The sequence below is a fragment of the Anastrepha obliqua genome, chromosome 3 (assembly GCF_027943255.1).
Source record: "Anastrepha obliqua isolate idAnaObli1 chromosome 3, idAnaObli1_1.0, whole genome shotgun sequence".
NCBI lineage: Eukaryota > Metazoa > Arthropoda > Insecta > Diptera > Tephritidae > Anastrepha > Anastrepha obliqua.
In genome coordinates this window covers 144,942,331-144,962,800 of record NC_072894.1, presented here as the reverse complement: position 1 = coordinate 144,962,800, position 20,470 = coordinate 144,942,331, and the positions used below count along the sequence as shown (strand labels likewise).

The following is a 20,470-nucleotide window of genomic DNA, read 5'->3' as shown; positions in this document are numbered from 1 at the left end:
CCCTTACCACTATTAAATCGTACTCCTAAGATCTCTTCTCGTATTCATATTTCAAACTTATTCAAAGCCTCTTCTTTATAGCAATTTGCCAGCCCTAAGAATTAACAATGACCACTTTCTGGGTTAATATTTTTAAGTAGCAACATACAATATTAATAATGAACTATAGAGATAGAATTATAGAATTCTAGTTACATGAAATTCGTATGCATTTTTTTAATAGAAATTGCACCAATATCAAACAAGTATTATTTACACAGAAGAGGTTTATAAAGAGTTGAAATATGAACGAGAAGATGTCGTAGGGGTACGATTTAAAGGTGGTTAGGGCAAGCATATATGTACATAAAAAAATTAAAACAGAAAATTTTGGTAAGTAATCTCGTTTCTCGTTTTTATTTACGATTGTGCGTATTCAATGCCAGCATTTACAAAAATCAAAATTCGTGTGATACCCTTGGCAGCAAAGTATACCAAACAAAGTGAAATGAATGTATGACATATTTTTCTTTCTTTGATAACAGTTTTGGCATTGCCTTAACCCATTATTTGCCAGTAGCAACTTTAAATTTACAAATTTCCAATTTATAAAAAAAGTTTTTCATTCAATTCGGCCGAACATGTTCCACTCCTTCCAAATTTGTATCGAACTAACTTTTTAAACAAATTGACCTTTCAGTAGGTTTTATCTGCTTTTTACACAGCGTCAAAAATATCCCAAATTCTTTTTCCCCTTGTTTTAATTCGTCTTTAAGTCTTCTTATGTGTACATTTGGACAAAAGTCAAAGGAAAGTAATGTAAACAAATAATGCAATCGTAAGTCAGATATTGATTACAGCAGCAATTCAAGCAAGTTGTTATAAGCTAAGCGGCTTTAAATAAACTGGATTAATTTGATGCTTGCATGGGCAAGTTTTCAACTTGTATATAATTTTTTTCCAAGACGATTAAGAACTTTTGTCCAACCGAAGTTGCCCATCAATACTTGCCGCCTACGTCATAATTGCCAATTGAAGTGATTTTTGAGAAGTCAAGTCAATATGACCGCCTTTAGAAAACTAAAGATGCTGCCACAATGCATGCTTGCTTTGCTTCTACAACTGACAAAAAGTAATATAAAGTTACTGTAAGGTATGAAATTTGGCCAAATATCAGCTTTGCTTCAAGCGCTTTAAATAATAGCGCAATCTTCTACTTGACAGCTCTTTCTCGACTTTTGACATTTAAATATCATTCGTCGCTTCGTGTAATGTTTTTTTACGTTCTGCCTCATACTTCAAAAAATATTTTACCCGCTTAGTGACGCTTAGCAATTTAAAATTAAATAAATAAAAAAGAAAACATATCGTATTCGAGTTCGAATTAAACATTTGCGTAAAAAAATTAAACAAAATGAGTTACACAAAAAATTAATAAAAAATAAAAAATGCTTACAACAGCTATTTAAACATGTATACGTTTTTTTTTTATACATATCTTGAAAAAACTGTAACAATTCATTATTTAGAGCTCTAATGGGTTCAAATCAAACTTCAAATGTGCGTACATCAAACCATAGTCTAAGAATAGAAAGTGTGCCGCACACTTTACCGTATTCTCTATTTGTTGTAGCCACAGTGCAGACAAAGTGTACATGTGCAGTTCACTCTCTTTTAAGCAGGCACCTGAGGGACTGAAAAAATTGTCCGCTTATGGGAGGTGTCCGTTCATGTGAAAAATGTAAAAAATTAATAACAATTTGTGACAGATCTTTAATCTTTAATCAGTTTTATTTCCAAAACTAGAACATATGTATAAATATTTCACACAATAAATAAAACAATTAGTTTGGAGAGTAGGGCTCCGCTTACGGAAGATGTCCGTTAGGAGAGAGTGCACTGTATACATAATTTTTTTCGAATTTTGGAACGAATACATTAACAACAGATGAACAGAGGTGGCATACGTGCGTGTTGCAAGTTCTTAGTTTGGTGAAAGTTTCGAGTTCGATAAAAGTTTGATTACGAACAGCGTCTGATGCTTTGATATGTCTTTATTATTCGAGAATTACCATGCTGACTTATGAAATTACATAATTTCTAAAAGCTAACATGTACCTACGTAGGTTAATTTCATAATAAAGCGCGATAAATAAGTATCTTATGTATTTTTTTCACTACTTTGGAAGACCAAATACTATTTCAACATTTTTTTGAACCATTCGAAATTCTGGAACTTCTTTACAAAAAGCTGTTTCTGTTGTTACTTATTTATATAAGTTCATACGTATGCATATTCGTATGTATAATTTTTTCGGTTAAATTTTAACGAAATATGCATGTATGTACGTACGTATGGATTTTTCAGTACAGTCTTTTTGCATTGATGTTTTGCTCGATTATCTACGATACAATGCATTTATTTCCGACATTTTATTTTCAATTTCAACATTTTTAAAATGTTTTCACCTAAACACATACATATTCCTTAAACAGTCTTTACACTTCTGTGCTGTGCGTTTGAATGCGAACCTTTTTAATACTATTACTGCGTTGCATAGGCGGCGAACTACCCGATCCTGAAAAGCCCGGATTCTGTATACCTAACGCAGGATCTCGAGTGGGTCGGGGTTTCTTTAAGCTGGAACGAAGAGGCGAACGTGTTACCGATTCCACTGTCGAACCGTTTGAGACGCTGGTCATTGTAGTGGACATGGATGCTACGCTACCCCCGTTACGAATACCGCTATACGGCTTTCCCGATGCATCTGTGACCGAAACCCCTAAAACATATACAAACAAGTTTTTTGAGCTTACAAACTGAGCGAACATCATATGTACATGAATTCCATTGAGATTAATCATATTAGGTCCTACCGTTTCTTGAACGTGGCTCTTTATAACCAGGATTGTTATACGTCATCGCGCTGGCCGGCGATGAAGCGTCCACAATCATAGTGGGGTCCCCACCTGGACTGCGTGAGAAAAGAACATCATAGAGCGCGACAAGAAATAGCCCAACGGTTAATACAATAACCACAATCTGTAAAAAAATACTTTTTTATATTAAAAAAATATAAAACGAAAATGAGGATCAATAATTAAAACTACACTTTCAAACAAATTTCGATCACCGTTTAATCTGAAATATTAAATACGGTATGTAAGTTTTTTATAGCAACATAACTTATGCTGCTTTTATTGTAGCAGTATTAATAACCCTGCTAAGATCGGTGAATCCATCAAGTGAGGTTAGACTATAGGGCGTGGAAACTTTAATTTATTATTTAGAAGTTACCAAAAAGCGAAACCTTTTACCTGTGCAGGACAAGCTTTCTGGTGTTAGTGTTACATAAAACAGGGACCGCATACAATTTTTTTAAAAAAGCTCAATAGTTGTATACTTTACTAATTTGTAAAAAAAGGCATAGGAGTATTTACCTGTAAATAAAAGGAGACTCCGCGAGATATTTTAAACCCATATTTTTCCGACTCATCGATTTTGAGCGCAAACATTATTGTTGCAATTATGGCCAGTAAACCTGTGAGGAGAAGAACAAATATGAAATGAAATATATTTTTGAAATACCATGGTTGTTACCCACACGAAATCAGTGCTAAAACCATTTTAAATACCACTAATGTGGTGTATTGCATCACAACCTTTTCTCGAGAAGATATCATCGCTATTTGTATTACCGACAGAATGCAGAATATACCCAATGTCGCGGAGCTAACAATGGCTAATAGACCACTTACATTAACCACCGCTGAAAATAATATATTTTTTTAATTGCCCAATATATACGAGTATACATTGAATTTCAAATATTTACCGGATAGTCGAAATTTTGAAACGTCATTACCACATTTTTCCCGGTTATATGCTAACTGCTTGCAAACTTTGAAGGGGCCGAAATATCCCCGATCGAAGTCATAGCCACCTGAAAAATATTAATATGTTAAAATAATATGCACTTGAAAATGCGTAAGGCGATTAATAAATTACCTGTCGGACTGTCATAGTAACCCCAAATAGGTATTCCGATGGCTGCCGAAGCTAATGCAAAGCACAAAAATCCCAAACAAGTTATTCCAGCAGCGTAGAGAGCATTTCGTGATTTAGCCATCTTTTACGCACCTGCATAGTTCTTAATGTGTGTACATACATATGTAGGTATGAGAATGTGATTCGAATGGGACTTTGGCTTATTTTGGTTTAAAGGCTTGGCGACCTTTAGAAATGTCTACCTTTAAATAGAAAAAATAGTAATTTTCGAGTTTTTGAGCTCATAATTTGGCAGTTTAATGGTAATAATAATAATACACAAGATTATATAATTAATAAATATATAATATATATAAAATATATAATATAATTGCAGTATACGAGTATCAAACTGTAATAATGCAGAGTGTGCCCGCCAGTTTGGCGTACGCAGATTTGAAAAAAAAAAAAACAATTACTGTTTAACGGCCAAGACTGCGTACTGAAACTCTTTGTATCATTGAACTATGATATGTGTGTACTCTTAAAGGGATAATTGGCGCTTACATCCTTTGTTTGTTGCTTGGCCGAGCTCCTCCTCCTATTTGTGGCGTGCGTCTTGATGTTGTTCCGCTAATGGAGGGACCTACAGTTTCAAGCCTGCTCCGAGCGACAGGTATTTTTCTGAGGAGCTTTTTTATGGCAGAAATATATGTACGCAGAGGTCTGCCACTGCCTTCCGAGGGGCGACCGCTATTTGATAACTAACGAATGGTATTCACGCACCAACCCACACCAAATAATAATATAAATTATGCACCGAACAGTATGCGTATGATGTACTTTAAAATTAGGTTTAAAATTCAACGCAGAAACACTTGTCCCATATAGCCTGGTTCTCACGAACGTAAAGCTGCAGAACGGTCATCTAATACGATCTGTCTAATGAAAACCATGTGAATGAAAACTCAGCGACACATACCGCCCTCTTTGCCGTTCTTGTTGTATTTATTTTTACTGTGTGTGTATAGTACTACTGTGGCGTAATTACAAGCCACATATGAATTTTTCTCAATATAAAGTACATATTTTACTTTAATTACTTAGAATTAATTATAAAGAGTTAATGAACAAAATGGTGAATGCTGCACCTAAAAAAGTTGAGAATGTTCTGGTTGTTGCGAGGAAAATTATCAAGTTCAACTTGTAAGTTATGAAATGTAAATATCTGGGAGTGGAGATATCCGGTGATCGCGACATTATTGAAGAGGTAGGAGAAAGATGCATGCAGGGTGCTCGTGTTGCGGGAGTAAACGACATCGTTAAGTTTACCAGAACAAGACGTCGAGCTTGGAATTACCATGTGACAAGGGCTGGAAGCGACAGGATTATTAGAGCAGCAAGAGATTTTATACCCTCCTGAAGACGCAGGCTGATCTATCCACCAAAAAGATAGCGGGAACGCTGGGTTTTAACATCAACGGAAGTGCAATAATACATATTTGCCGGATGCCGCCACATGTGTCGACTATGTGTCGACACTATTCTCTCCTTTCATCAAAACGGCCCTTTAGTGCTACATGAGGAGTGCCAGGAAGGCACTTCAACCATTTCACCTACCTACCTCCCTTTAATAAGGGCTTTAACTGGGAAAAGGTGAAGTCGAATTTGATTTCAGGAATCTGACTTGACTATACTATGCTAGTGCGTCTAGGTTGTTGGTGAGGATATTTTCAGGTGATGCATTTATGCCTTCTTTGAGACAGACTGTTAACCCTAGCAAGAGCGTTAGTAGTGCTAGAACCAGTGCGGAATATCGTGATGTGCTGTAGTTCGAATTCGTTTACCTCCGACTAATGCGATCTATTTTGAGTAAAAAGTATTGTCGACAATGTCGGCTGTGTTAACCCTCATTGGGATTACCTCGATTCACTTCGTGCATCTGTCGAACGTTGTCAAATAGTAAACAAGTTTCTGAAATTCTGGCAAGGATCCGACTAGATCCAAATTGAGATTTGGACAATAATTTTGGTGGTAGCATTGGGACGACTAACAGCATTTCTGAACTCGAAAGGAATGATGAGGGTACGTACTTTCTCGCCACCATTATGCTTTGAATGCAAGTCGGAGGTCAATTTTGGGAAACCTTGCTCTGAAAATTATGATTGTTGCAAGATCCATGCGTCATTTATATGACAACTATATTTCATTTTTTTTTTTCATTATTAGCTTTGATTGGCCTATAGATAAAAATGTATGTAAGAACAGGGTAAAGGACAAAATATAAGTTGCCTTATGCATATGTACATATTTGTATGCTTTGAAAAAGTTAATGATAAAAACGCTGGCGAATCGACAATGCACATATGCAAATATTTATGTACATACATACATATCTTGTTTTGTTTTGTATATGTATAATACATATACATCTGTATGTCAATGTAGCATTCCATGATATATGAGAATCTACATACATACTTTCATTCATAGCCTGCTTCGGTAAACTACATTTTTTCCCATTAGCATTCACCATTTCAACATACATACATATGTACTAAACAATTTTTACAATGTACATACGACATATATAAATACGTTCATGCATAGCCTGCAAGACAGCTGAGTGTCAAATCAATTCTTATATTATGATTCTCACTCATTAGAAAACTGCTTAGCGGACTACTAATCTTTGTTGTAGCCTCCGGAAAAACTGAATGTTTTCCCTTGTGATATAATATATCGCTTTTCCTCTTGTTATAGCATTTCCATATAGGTTAAAGATGGATATTATACTTACATTGCTCTAAATGTCAAATAAACTCATAATTTTTAGGCTAAAAATGTAATTGCTGCTGACTCAAAAACTGATCTTTGTTGTCATCATAAACACCCCAATGCCTGAAGTGATCAGCAGTGTCTCGTAAGGTACGTTATACGTAAATAGCGTGCACTACCCTCACCCGTTTACCAATAAACCGAATAATCAAATGGCCTAAATCACAACAATGAAAACCCACTACATTTAAGCATGTGAACTTATTTACAAATACATACATACACACAACTGCTGAACACATTTACACGCACGATTGCTGTCGTCACCATATTGCCGAAAGAAATAAACTGTACACACACCCATGTGTAAATATGTAATTATAAACTGAATCAATAATGAAATGTTTGTATGTATGTTTGTAAAAGTTGTCAAGACTATTTCTATATGTCTTAATATTATTTTCTTCTTTTTAGTGCATTTATAAAAACCTGGTATATTAAGTTGTTTTATTTGGCTTTTATGCAGATGCAGTGGAAAACTACTACATAGTTCCAGTTTTTGTCGGATTCTAGACCTCATGGTTAATGTTAATATGTATATTGGAAACATCAGATCGGCACATCTTTCTATTCGTAATAAGCGAAATGCTGCAAGAACACTGGCGATAAATAAAAATAAGAAAACAAAATTTTAGATTTTACTTATTTTGTTCAACTTTGGCATGTCGCGTGCTTGGCATATATTGTATATATAAATAATGTACACCCTTTTTGTGTGTTTGGACGAAGCTCCTCGTCCTATTTGTGACGTGCGTCTTGATGTTGTTCCACAAATGGAGGGACCTACAGTTTCAAGCCGATTCCGAACGGCAGATATTTTTATGAGGAGCTTTTTCATGGCAGAAATACACTCGCCTGCCATTGCCTGCCGAGGGGCGACCGCTATTAGAAAAAACTTTTTCTGCATTTAGGTCTTTCACCGAGATTCGAACCATCGTTCTCTCTCTGAAATCCGAATGGTAGTCGCGCACCAACCCATTCGGCTACGGCGGTGCTTGGCATTGGTATGCTTAAATAGGTATGGTAAAACTTCAGCAATTCTAGCCTTTGAATGTTGAAGTGTAATTCCATCTTATTTCTGAAGGGAAAAGAACAAGAAGTCATTACTACAGGCAGAATACTCGTATATCACCACTCACATAGCTCTATTGAAGTTATAGGTCCGTCACAATGAGACCCTTGCGGCAACTCATTTCACTGACAGCTAAATAGATTGTTTTTGAGTCGAAAGCGCCACATATGCACATGCCGCAGAGCATGCCGTACACCAAACCGGAATGCATAGAAACTGGCAACTTTCTAATTTTCCCATGCGGCAACTGCGTTGCAAATGACAACTATTTAAAGCATGTAGAACTATTTTGTATCGCGCAAATTTTTATCGATGGTTACTTTTATTATACAAATTAAATACAAAAATAAATGCAATTTAAATTAATTGAGTCGATTCAAATGCATCTTTATCTTTTCGATAAAAGCTTGAAAGAGTATAGAACCAGGCTTAACTAAGTTGCCCTAAAAAATAAATGTGAGCCTCGATCTCGTCGCACCCACCGTCTACGACTATCATAAATTCTATTAAAACCTTCTTCCGCTTCCATTAGCATTAATTTTATAATACTTGTATATTTCATAACCAACAAAACCCTGCTTATACACAACGAAATGTGATATTTGCGTCCACGACAAGACTATCTGTTTTTATGGTTTATATGCGGCAATACTTGCAGTGTGGCATCACGGTACATTTTACACGTCAAGTCAGTCAAATGCGTTCGGCAACGGACCCATTGTGACAGTCCCGGTAGATAGATACATGTGTTTGTAATGCACTGCGTATGTATGAACATTTTTCTCAGCTAGGGTAAATAATAATGGAAAATTGTGACAATGAAGACATACATTTGTAGATACATGTAATGGATTAATAGGCGCTTGCCTCCTTATTGCCTCCATCAAGTGTTGTCAACGAGGTCCAAGAAATATACTATTCCGTTGGAGTCGTGTGTTTCAATGATAGTGAAAGTTTTGGATTTGTATATGCAATTGAATAATGTGGACATTTTAACGGTATTATTTTTAGGATTTTATTTTAATGTAATTGAAATATGGTCGCCGTAGCGGACTGGGTTTGTACGAGGCTACGGAATCGAAATGGTAGAAAAAGGTCGCCCCTCTATACGCAATGGCAGACTTCCGAGTGTATTTCTCCTATAAAAAGGCTTCTCAAGGCACGCACCACAAACTGGCAATGGCAACTTGCCAAATACTCGGACCAACCTACCGGCTCCATTACCACTAAAACTGCTTCACAAAATTAAAACTGTATTATATTGCGGAATTTGATTGGTGCACATCAACAGGTTCTAATGCATGCCGAGCGAGGTGCATGCATTAAAATGTGTCATAGGCATTGCATCAGATTATCGGTATATGTATTTATATAGCATGTAAAATAATTTAATACATGCAATCTTTAATGCTGTAGTTATTATTGGGAATTGAGAAGTTCTCAACAATTTTTTGTTTGCAGCTTACCTGAGGGAATTTTCCTGAATTTTTTAGAAAAACATATCAAATACGAGTATAACAACAAAAGACGTAGTTTTTAGTAGTGATAATCTTGGAAATCACTACCTAAGTTTGAACGATTAAAACCGTTATATCACTTCTCAAGATGGGAGAAATTTTATCACAATTAGTGTTTCTTGAAATAAACTTAATAGGCACACTCTGGCACATACAAAATTCCCAATTCTTACAAAGTGTATTTATTTAGAAAGTACGATTCCCATTGGTTTTCCTATTGAATAAAATTAAAACAAATTAAATTTATTCATTCTACTAAACAATGGGCGCCATGTGAAAATTTCACTTATAGATACTTGTGTGTGTGCATGTATATTGTGCTGATATATTTATTTACCACGGCTTTTGTCGTCAAATCTTGCATTTTTCTCCCTCGTTTTATAGTGGAGGCCCAGTGGCAAGGTGAATATTTATTAGTAAAGAGGTGACCTGGCGCTCCGCAAAAAATGTGTACATCCATTCGTATTTACACTTGTATGTATATGTATATGTGCACATATATATGTTTCCAATTAACTTTAGTTTTCAACTTTCGTGTCTTTTAGGCCGTTATGAAGGAGTTGATGACGTCAATAACATTTATTTGTCACAGGAACATGAAGTGACCATTCTCAAGAAATTTGGGTGAGGTTTCAGATAGCTTTCAGTTACATTTTGTCTAATCACTACCGTGCCTAAAATTATCGGGACGAAGAAATACTAGTTTCGTAGAAGCAAATTTAAAAATAGTACAGGCAAATATATGTATTTATGTAAATGTTTGTAAACTTCTGTATAAGTATCATCTTTCCTAAAAACAGAACGGAAGAAAATAAAGTGGTTTGATTAAGTTTATTCCGTTATTACATCTTGTGTAGAGGTTGTGTTTGTGCTCCCGGCTAAGCATAAGCAGTACTTGACTAACAAACATATCTTGGGACTTTCGATAAAACAAAATATCTTTTATTTTGTTACAATACTAGCAAACCCGACCCGCTTCGCTGGGCACACTAAAATAGAATAGATATGGTTTAGAACAGAAAAGATATTGTTTTCATATTATTTAATTCTTTATTCTTTATTCAAGCGCTTTGGCATAAACAATATTTTTTGTTTTTCTATTTGTTTTAGAGTAAATATATAATGTTGTTGGCTTCCCAACGCGTGAACATCCAACGTATAGTTGACCATGGGTGAATACTGGTTCTTCTAAATTCATCCCGCATATTTCTAAAGTTTGCCCTTGTGATTTATTGATAGTTATTGCAAATGCTAAACGAATCGGCAGTTGCAAACGCTTGAATTCAAATGGCAATTCAGGTGGAATCATTGGAATTCTTGGTATTAGAATTCTTGACTTTGCCAATTACAATAGTTGCCTGGATAACATTATTCATCAATCGTTTGACTACTTCATTTTGTTCTTGACGTTCTTCTGATGTCGCGTTATTCCGGGCATTTCTCATGCGCCGAACGACCAATATGATTACGTGATTGTCTTGGCATTGGTACTGTAATAAACATGATTGTAATTATGGTATTGTGAGATTTTAAAACATGTTTTTTTTCAATTTTGTGGATTATATTTTCGATGCATATGTGTTTAAAATCCCAAGTCCACATGGTCAGGATTATTTTATTTTTTTGTGATTTTCTTAAATCATCTCTTTTCTTCTGAAAATTGTTGACAATTTGCATGATAAGACTATTAATTTGTTCATCAAAGTTACGCATTTTTCGTACTCTTCTTTTGCATCCTTTAACAATTTCTTTTGTTTTTTCATTTTTTTACCATTTTTTTCACTCATGGTGTATCGTAGCTTATCGCATATGAACCGAAAAAATAGATCCACAAAACATAATTTCATTTGAACATTCGGATTTCACATTAAATTCTCAAATTTCGTAAGAAATTATTCACTGTTCCAAAATTCACTCCAAAAGAATTCACAAAAAATGTTTACACTTTGCACTTACGTCTTCTCCTTATGGCGTCCAAATCAGAAAGAAATATTGACACATTGTAACTCACAGTGTCAATTAGACAGTTCAGTTCCGCCCCAAACGTTTAAAAAGTAAACGACATTATGGCTGGTTCAAAAGAACGCTGTACCCGTTGCCAGTGCTCCGAATTACAACCAAACTTTACGAAACCCATTTTCAATACTTACTTAACAATGTGCGTAAGTTTGGTTTAATTCGGTGCAAAGACACGGGGGGTCCACGTATTGGCACATATTTCGAGACCCCAGTCATCAATAGGTATGAAAATTACCCCGTATTAAAGCACTTATCAACAGCTTTCATTTGATATCCATATTGTACAAACACATCCTAGGGTTACCCGGTTCCACGTTTTGGCCTATTTCTCGAGACCCTGGTATCCGATTCTTAAAATTTCAAAACACAAACCTTCTCCACATGTGTCTCTTCAATGTGGCAAAGTTTGGTTAAAATCGGTTTGAGCCATTCTCCGTAAAGTTCATCACAACGCGAAAAACGGCTGAATTTTTATATATATAGATTAGCTTAAACATTTTTTTTATCTAAGATCATCATAGTTGTTTTATTGAACTGCAGTTTAGTGCTTAACAGAAAACCTATCAAAATTTACATTATGAAATTCAAACACATAATTTCGAAACAATTCACAGGCGAGTTATTGTTGTAAAGTTGCACTGTTCAATCGAAACTAAAGAAATCTTCCTTAAACTTTCTTGGTCAATATGCATCTATGTTTGTGGAATTGTGGAATTTCATGCTGAAAGACACATTAACGACAACGAATTGGTAATTGGGCAATGTTTACGCTGTTACAAGAATAACGACGAATCGAAAGAAACTGAAGAGCATTAAGCACACAAAGGTGTTAAAAAATTGAAGACCGCGGCAACTTATCATAATAAATGGATGTTCCGTATTAAAATTAGTTTAGCAGGCATAATGAAAACCAATGAAAGCAGGTGAAAACAGGTACTATGCACAAATGTAATGAAACCAACTTGAAAATGCTCGTAGATGATGATTCTTTAGCCACTTAAAGTTAATATATTTTTTAAAATTAGCAAAATACTATAATTAAAATATTAACTGCTTTGTTTGGATATGTGGCTTTACAATATACTTTTAAGTTTTAAACAAATTTATTTTTCCGAATCAAAAAATATTGATATGGCTAAAATTGAGAGCTTTTCAAATCTAAAATCAATTGGCAGTGTATAGCAATGATCCGTTTTATTTGAGTATCCTACTACCCCGACATGTACATATGTAATGCATGTAAATACATACATACATAAGGCCCGAAACAAAATTGCAGTGGGACAGCGGGTGATGGGTGGTGATCAACTGATCCACATCCGTCGGAAAATTCGGTCGGTTAAACACATTTGTGATTGCAATAAATTTTATTGAAATCTTTTCGTTTGCTATGTTTGTGAAGCAACTCGTTGAAGCTCATTATGCCAAAAAAAAAACTCATTTCTAAACTACTGATATTTTGCGGGTGTTCTTGTGTAAATCGCATAAATATTATTTGCTTGTTTTTTGCCTGCATCAAGTGATGAGCATAGCAACCCCGAGTCTTCAACCCATCGGAGAAAATAGAAATGAATCTAATTATTTGCCGCCGTAAAAGTAACCAACGGCAAGAAATCCGTCCACGCCGAATTCTGTGCAATTTCATGCTATTAAATGTGTTCTAATTTCGGCAGCGGGTACCCGTCAGCCCGTTGTCCACTGTCCGTTGCAATTATGTTCAAGGCGTAAATGTAATCACATATCTGTAAGTGTTAATCTTAGAAAGGTGATTTAAAAGATACTACGTGTATTACTTAGAAAGCAGAAGTGTTAAGAAAATTTGAATTGTTAGATATATGTAAACAAGCATAAAAAACAATTCGATGCCTGTCGTCTAAGTGCTTAATGGTATCAGTAAGACGTTGCAACGTGCGGTAACGCTGGAAACCATTGCATTGTTATGAAGAACTTTATTTGCCGAACTACATATCTCAAGAAATAGGCCTGTCATTGGATGCCTAGGTTATGCGATTTGTCTACATTGGACTACTTTTTGTGTGGTACGTGAAATTATAGATCTTCGCGGATAAACCAGCTATAATTGACATTTTAGAAACCAAAATTCGAAGGGCTACTAGCGAGATGTTAGAAAATGTGGTAACAAATTGGACCGCCACTAAATACTATACAACTTTCGAGCTAATAAAGCGGAACTATTGGGTGATTTTTTGTTTTATTTAGCGAAAATTCTACACTTTTCAAAATATAAATTTAATGGACAAAATTATATGCGAATGCAATTTTTCGACTCTTTCTGAGTAAGAATATCTTACAAAAATAATGACCAAAATAATATACACACGTGTTATATATGTGTATGCATGTATAACTACATATGTAACATATCTGTTTATGTAATCCAAATGCTATTATCTGTATATAAAGTGAACCTAGAAAACCTGTTTTAAAATTGCCTATGTATTTTCCCTGGGTCGGAAAATTTTTAAACCAGACTAACAGGCCTCGCGGATTATGAAATTTCTTCACTATGGCTATTGCACACGGTATTTTATATTTATGGAAGATAATTAGGCTTTGAATTATTTTAAAGAGCATAAGTTTGAAAACAAATAAAATAATATGTAAATAGGAGCCATGGTAACAAGTTATTGATTAAAATTATATCAGCAAAAAGTATGCCTTACTTTTTCAAGTATTGGGAAAATCCAGTTATCTTTTTGAATTGGCTGCATATACATAAATATACATGCACAAGTGTAAACAGTAATTTACATACGATTACGTATGACACATACATGTACATGCACCTATGTACTCCGCATGAATTCTACACACAAGTATTCTCGTATTTAGAAACCAATTGGAGAATGGAAATGGTGAATTGGGACATTTAATAAGCTAGAATAAAGCCTAACTGAGGGGCTCAGTATATACTTACATACATACGAGTATGTTCATATGTGTGTCTGCGTGGTTCTGCCTTTTAGCTGTACCGCTTACCAATCCAGCTCTCTGCTTTACGTACTCTTTCGTGGTTTCGTCGTTTCTTTGTTATCATTTTTTCTTGAATAACCTGTTGCCCGTTTGAAGTATTCCAATAAAAAAACTTAGTCTGAGAAAGGCAAAATATAAAGAAATCTAAATCCTCTCAATTGGAAAGCACGCTTGTCGATCTCGGCTCGAAAAATGCATTAGAGAATTTATTAACACAGGAATACAAATTCAATTATTGGCCATTAAACTAAATCAGATATTGGAAAATAATGATACTTTAATGTAATTACACGAAAACATATGTATAAATGTTCATATTTTTACAGATACATATGTACAAACGAGTAGTATGTGTAAGTAGGTGTGAAATAATATCTCTCGCCGAAATTTTTCTACGGCATACGCCCCATAAAGCATGTTTTCATTCAACTTTATTCCGCATAGTTTGACGCTTAGTACAAAAGCTTGGCTCTAGAAATTAGAAACTCAGAGAACGGAAATAAAAACTAAATGTGGAGATCGCAGTTAAGTTAACTGTTCTCCATACTCTTTTGCATTTGGAAAGCACGTAAATACAACACATTCATCCACATGCTTGTACCTACACATACATACATCTGCATTTGCTGTGCTTATTCGTTTTTGTTTGCAGTATAGTGTGCGTAGTTGCGCAAAATCTGAAGTGGGCTTGACGGTTACCTTTAGGAAGGTGAGAAGCACTTCAAAAGATAGTACGAGTAAAACAAGCTCATTTCTAATCTTAATAATATATGTACATATGTACATATGAAATTTAATTTGATTACGTGTGCAGGTATACTGTGAAAACTGCGATTTTTCATATGTAAATGCAATTGTATTCTTCATATATATGTATGTACACATGCATTTGCATTTGGAATTGCATTCTACAACAGAGCAGAACTAGATTAACTTTCTCAACCTTATTAACTTACCCGATATTTAAATCATTCCAATAGAATGGCGTCTCGCAGCTTTAATTTATACAATTTAATATTGTAATACTTTTCATGTCAGTAATTTCAATTGATGTGTTTTTGACGTGTTCATTCAAATAATTATTTAATACAATAGTTTCATTTGTTACTATGTGTAACATATTTAAGGCGATTGAATATAGCTTATATATTCGAAGTAGGTAGAATATTCAATCATGTTTAATGTTAGCATAAGAGATGAATATATTTATAAAGTGGATATATGCAATGCGGAGCCGGTGATTTTCACGTTAAACAAGATATCGAAATCTGTTCCACTCACGCCTGAAATTTCCATTATACGAACACCTACACCTGAAGACATGCTTTATATGATCTGTTGGTTTACGTACTCGCGCTTATGCTAGTAGTAATGGTTTTAAACTATCCCACTCAAAGCATGTTTCATATTCATATTTTCTTTATCATTAACACACACTCACTGTCCGTATAAATATACAATCGACAAACTAAGCCAGTAATCAAAAAGCAACTGAGGAGGAGCTAAAATTTAAAAAAGTTTGTTCGTTGGTATTTGCAGTACGTAAACAGCTCGACACTACATAGAAACGAAACGAGAATACCACACAGAACCAATCCAAGTTTATTTATTAAACTTTGCAGTTAAAGTTACTAAACATTTCACCACGTGGAGAATTAAAAGAAAAAAGCTCTTCATTCATGACAGTGAATTTCGAGAAATGTCAAACCAGATGTAGGCGTGTATTCATTATTTTTTAATGATTAAATTAATAAAATTAAAAATTATTTTTTATTTATATTACATAATTACACATAGGATATAAATATAAAATTAAAACCTATTTAATAAAATGAATATTAATAAAAAACAAGTAATTTAATTTAATTGTTGGAATCACACAAACTCATAGAGAGATGGACGGATATTTAGTCCTAACATTTAAAAAGTGGTAGTGGTTTTTATCCGATGCCAGTACGTATATAGAATCTGAATGAGGTGGGCAGTGCCCCAAGTGAGAGCGAACTTCATCAAGTCGAATGTTTTCCAATGTGGATGATTTTGCTTTATTATAACACAGATATGGCCGTCGTAGCTAATAGCGGGCGCTTCTCGACAAACAATGGTAAAACCTCCGACTAAATTTCTGTTTTCATAGTTGGGTGATTCCAATTTTAATACCAAACTACATTGGACAAAGAGTAATATTCGCACCAAGTTTCATTGAAATATAATAATTTATGGTCGAGTTGACGTGCGCACGAACAGACACGGTCAAATCGACTACTGTCATTATTCTGGCTGTTGACGACGGCAGTGTGGCGCGCAGTTAAAACATTTTCCTGAACTCAATGTTCCCCCTTTCTCAGACTCGACGTCCTATGTCACCAACTTTAGTATCGGTCTAGAAGGAACATGCGGCAATAGGTCAGAACTGCAATTCACTAGCTTTAAACGATTCGACATTTGTTATTTTTGTCTACAATACTGCCATTTGCTTTAACGATTGTGCTATTCACAAACTTTTGTTAGCTAACACTAAACAGCTATCTTATTCTCTTTACTCAAACTACAATAATAGAGTGTGACCTCTCTGTGAAATTAAATATCAAAATGAGCGTAAGTTAAAATAAATATTTATTTGAAATTAATACTAACTTGTCGGAAATCAATAGATATGTCAACAAATAATGTATTGCTTGAGCGAAACAATAGTTGTACACTTTGGAATTAGCACTTTAATGCAGTTGGTAAAATATAAAGACTAACACCTTTGGAGTTTGACTCGTCCTGTGATTTCTCCTTATGGTATGGTAGGATGCTCATAGTAAGTAATAAATACGGGACAGTCCTCAGGCCTACCTGTAAAGGTTGGAAAATCTTTTGTAAGCATTTGACGACCAGCTATACATAAGTGCCACAGTCACAGAGCAACTGCATAGATTGACAACATAAGGATTCGTTCCATAAGACATACAATATTTAGGTTACGGATGTAAAAGTCGTGAAGGGCTGACCGATGTTGGTAAAGTGTACGTTGAAGTGAAAGCAGTAAAGGGTTGAAGCGAAGATAGCGATGAGGGTGTATTGCTATTTGAAGTTAAATTGAGCAGTAATAGACGCCATGCCGTTCGTAGTTAAAATGTACGGGAATTTCATTACATTAGCAAGGTTACGGACAACATTGCCTGTGTTCGATGGAATGTCTGTCCCTATTAGACCTGCAGTCTGGTTGCATTCCGGTTCTTTAAGATACATGCGATGATATGTAAAAAATTATTATACAATTGGCACATGTATATACTTATGACTATAAAATAGGTACAAAAGCTGTGGAGAAGCTGTGATTCTTATGTTTCCGATTTATCTAGAAAAACAGTTTTTGTTACTTAGTTATGAAATCCGTGGCCACAGCTCGTGGTCACTACGAGACTCCGGCAATGCATTAGAATTATTTGGTGCTCACCTTATCGCGATCCAATTCCTGGAATATCGTAACATAAAATCAATTGTAGCATTCAAAATCTCGTAACATTGTTGAGAGAATAACTGTAGTGCTTTAAAGTCGTTCTGAATGCTTGCAAACTGTTTTGTCATATATCCCACAGAAAATTATTATATTGTGAAAGCACAAACGAAAATCAAGCTTCCCTATGCAGTTTTTTGTGTTTTTAGGCGGATAATATTGTGAATGGTATTTATGGTGCCGATACTGTAACAGCTAATTACCTGCCATTTTGGTTTCGTCGATTCCATTCAGGCATTTTTGGTGTTCAAGAAAATGTCGTTAATAAAATTACACCACAGTAATGATCGAAGTTGAACGGACTGTTGGTAGTCGTAGCATCACACAGGAGCCAAAGATCAGCCACAAAACAGTTTTAAATCATTTGCGCAAAAATTTTACACACAAATCATGGTTTTATTTTCCCCCAAAGTAATACATATTCAAAAAAGTACATCTGACTAAAAGCCCCACGGGCATAAAGAAAATTGTATACATACCTATACATTTATACAAATTCCAAGTAAAATTTCTTAGCATTTATTGATATTTTTCCGCATTTTCGACACCATATAATCAAATAATCAAACAATAATAAAAATACATATTTTATAAATCTTAAAAAGGATATTTTCAAATATTCACTTGCGATAATTAAAGAATATTTCATCATCACATTGGCATTACAGTCCGGGCTGGACCATTGCCATCCTCAATACCTATAATATATGTAAGTACTTATCGTTCAGTCGGAACAGAAAAAACAAAACATATTGACTATGGATATTGCAACAAACTAAAAATGAAAATATTCTGTTAACAAAACAAAAATATATTGATAATATAATAAAAATAAAACTTGAGAAAACTATACAAGAAATATAATAGAATAAAGCTTTGCAATACAAAAAACAACCAAAATATGTAAGCATTCCGAAAATACTCATTGTTTCAATATTAAGTGCCATTAAGGGACGACTGTCAGACATGTTCGTCGAATACCTCATGGCAAACCAAGGACAAGCTCCTCTCTTCGTCTCGGGAGAAATTTGTTTGGCTTGTGGGGTAATCAATTGTGCCGATGAGTTCCCCAAGAGATTTCTCTATAATCTCGTTACTAAGGTCAGAAATGCCTGATAGAGGCTTTCGTATTTGCCTGCCGAAATCAAAGCTGAAGGCTCCTCCAATACTCCAAACTTCAAAACCCTGAGACTCCCATGGATGACTGGTCCGTGATAAAGTTGGAGGAACCTCATAAAAATAGGTTCACAGACCTCCATTCATCTCTCTACTGATAAAAACCATGCTTCAGAGGTCTCCCATCGTTTCCGCCCCATTGTAGGGTGCAAGAGCTTGGGCAATGGCAACATCTGATTGGCAGGCTTTGATAGAAAAATAGTATATAATATATATAAGAATAAATAAATTATTCAGAAGATTTACGAACCTTAAGAATGCGCACTACACAATATCCGCAGAATAAGGCGGATGGTCCAACATTGGTATGCTGTACTTGACTTGTAGGAGCTGGCGTATTGTAAATTTATTTATTTATAAAAAAATGAGGCTGTGTCTTCAAGACTTTTTACTATTTTATAATACAACATTATTGGGAGTTAGAAAGTTCACAACTAATTATTGTTATATAATGCAAATTTAAAACTAACAATTATAAAGTAATAATGTACATGTGTCTGTACAATAAAATACAAAATTATACTTAAGGATATATAGAGGGAAAGACAGACATTCGAAAAAAAGGAAATTAGAGAGAGAGAAACAATTTAGCAATTTTATTAAAACTGTTGAAAAACCAAATTCAAAAGTACTGGAACATGAGAATAGTCAGATTTTTTACTTTTATCAAGATTTTTTCTTTCTTTCCTTGCATTTGTGTTCATTTTAATTTTGGACAAATTATTTAGTAAACACATTTTTATGCAGGGTTTTATCCCCTATGCAATATTTAAACACAATTTCAAAGCTACATACGTATAATTTTACTTTTATAAAAAAATGCTACCTTTGAACCAAGAAAGACGAATAAGAGATTATGCCTTTCGAGTTCGTTGTGTCGTCAACTTTTCAAAATCGCGAAAAGTGAAATAACTGTTGTGAGAAGACGCCCCCTTTTGCGTTCAATTCGCCTTAGATAGAATGCAATATTGCGCCTTCTAAATTCGCCTTAACGTCTGCGCTACGAATATACAAACAAAACGAAGAGAAATTACTTGTTTAGGAATAGGAAGAAATTATACATACACGCAATCTCTTTCTTGCAACGAGGTGAGGTTATGGGTAATACAACGCAAAAAACTGAATTTAGAGGGATTGTTATAAAGCGTGCTTTCACAATTTCACACGCTTATTTAACTTTAATATTTATTGTTTTGTTTAATTTGAACATCACACTCACTTCGTCGGCTGGCAAAATCGAGGAAAATAAAGTAGCGGTATTCGGGAGGTGCCACCTTCTATATTCTGTACACTGTGAACTAAGGCGGTTAACCGCGAGAAATTGTATCGTTGATAACCAGAATTACAATTTGGAGCTTTCGCTAGAGAAGGTATAAAAGCTC

The 20,470-nt window shown here is 34.7% G+C and overlaps 1 protein-coding gene across 3 annotated transcripts; it reads right to left on the bottom strand.

Moving 5' to 3' along the window:
• Window positions 1-604: 604 nt before the first annotated feature.
• LOC129240675 (uncharacterized) lies at window positions 605-15,959 on the bottom strand. 3 transcript variants are annotated; one of them, XM_054876606.1, is made up of 7 exons: window positions 15,364-15,959; window positions 3,989-4,230; window positions 3,816-3,923; window positions 3,585-3,749; window positions 3,421-3,521; window positions 2,857-3,022; window positions 605-2,762 (listed from the first exon to the last, which is right to left on the bottom strand). In XM_054876606.1, exons 2-7 carry the CDS (start codon window positions 4,107-4,109, stop codon window positions 2,479-2,481), a joined length of 945 nt encoding a protein of 314 aa, XP_054732581.1. In that variant the 5' UTR covers window positions 4,110-4,230; window positions 15,364-15,959; the 3' UTR covers window positions 605-2,478. The 3 variants fall into 3 exon arrangements, with proteins under 3 accessions (XP_054732581.1, XP_054732583.1, XP_054732582.1); XM_054876608.1 differs by having other exon boundaries at window positions 3,989-4,226; XM_054876607.1 differs by lacking the exon at window positions 15,364-15,959 and adding an exon at window positions 14,352-14,452.
• Between the last annotated feature and the right edge of the window lie 4,511 nt (window positions 15,960-20,470).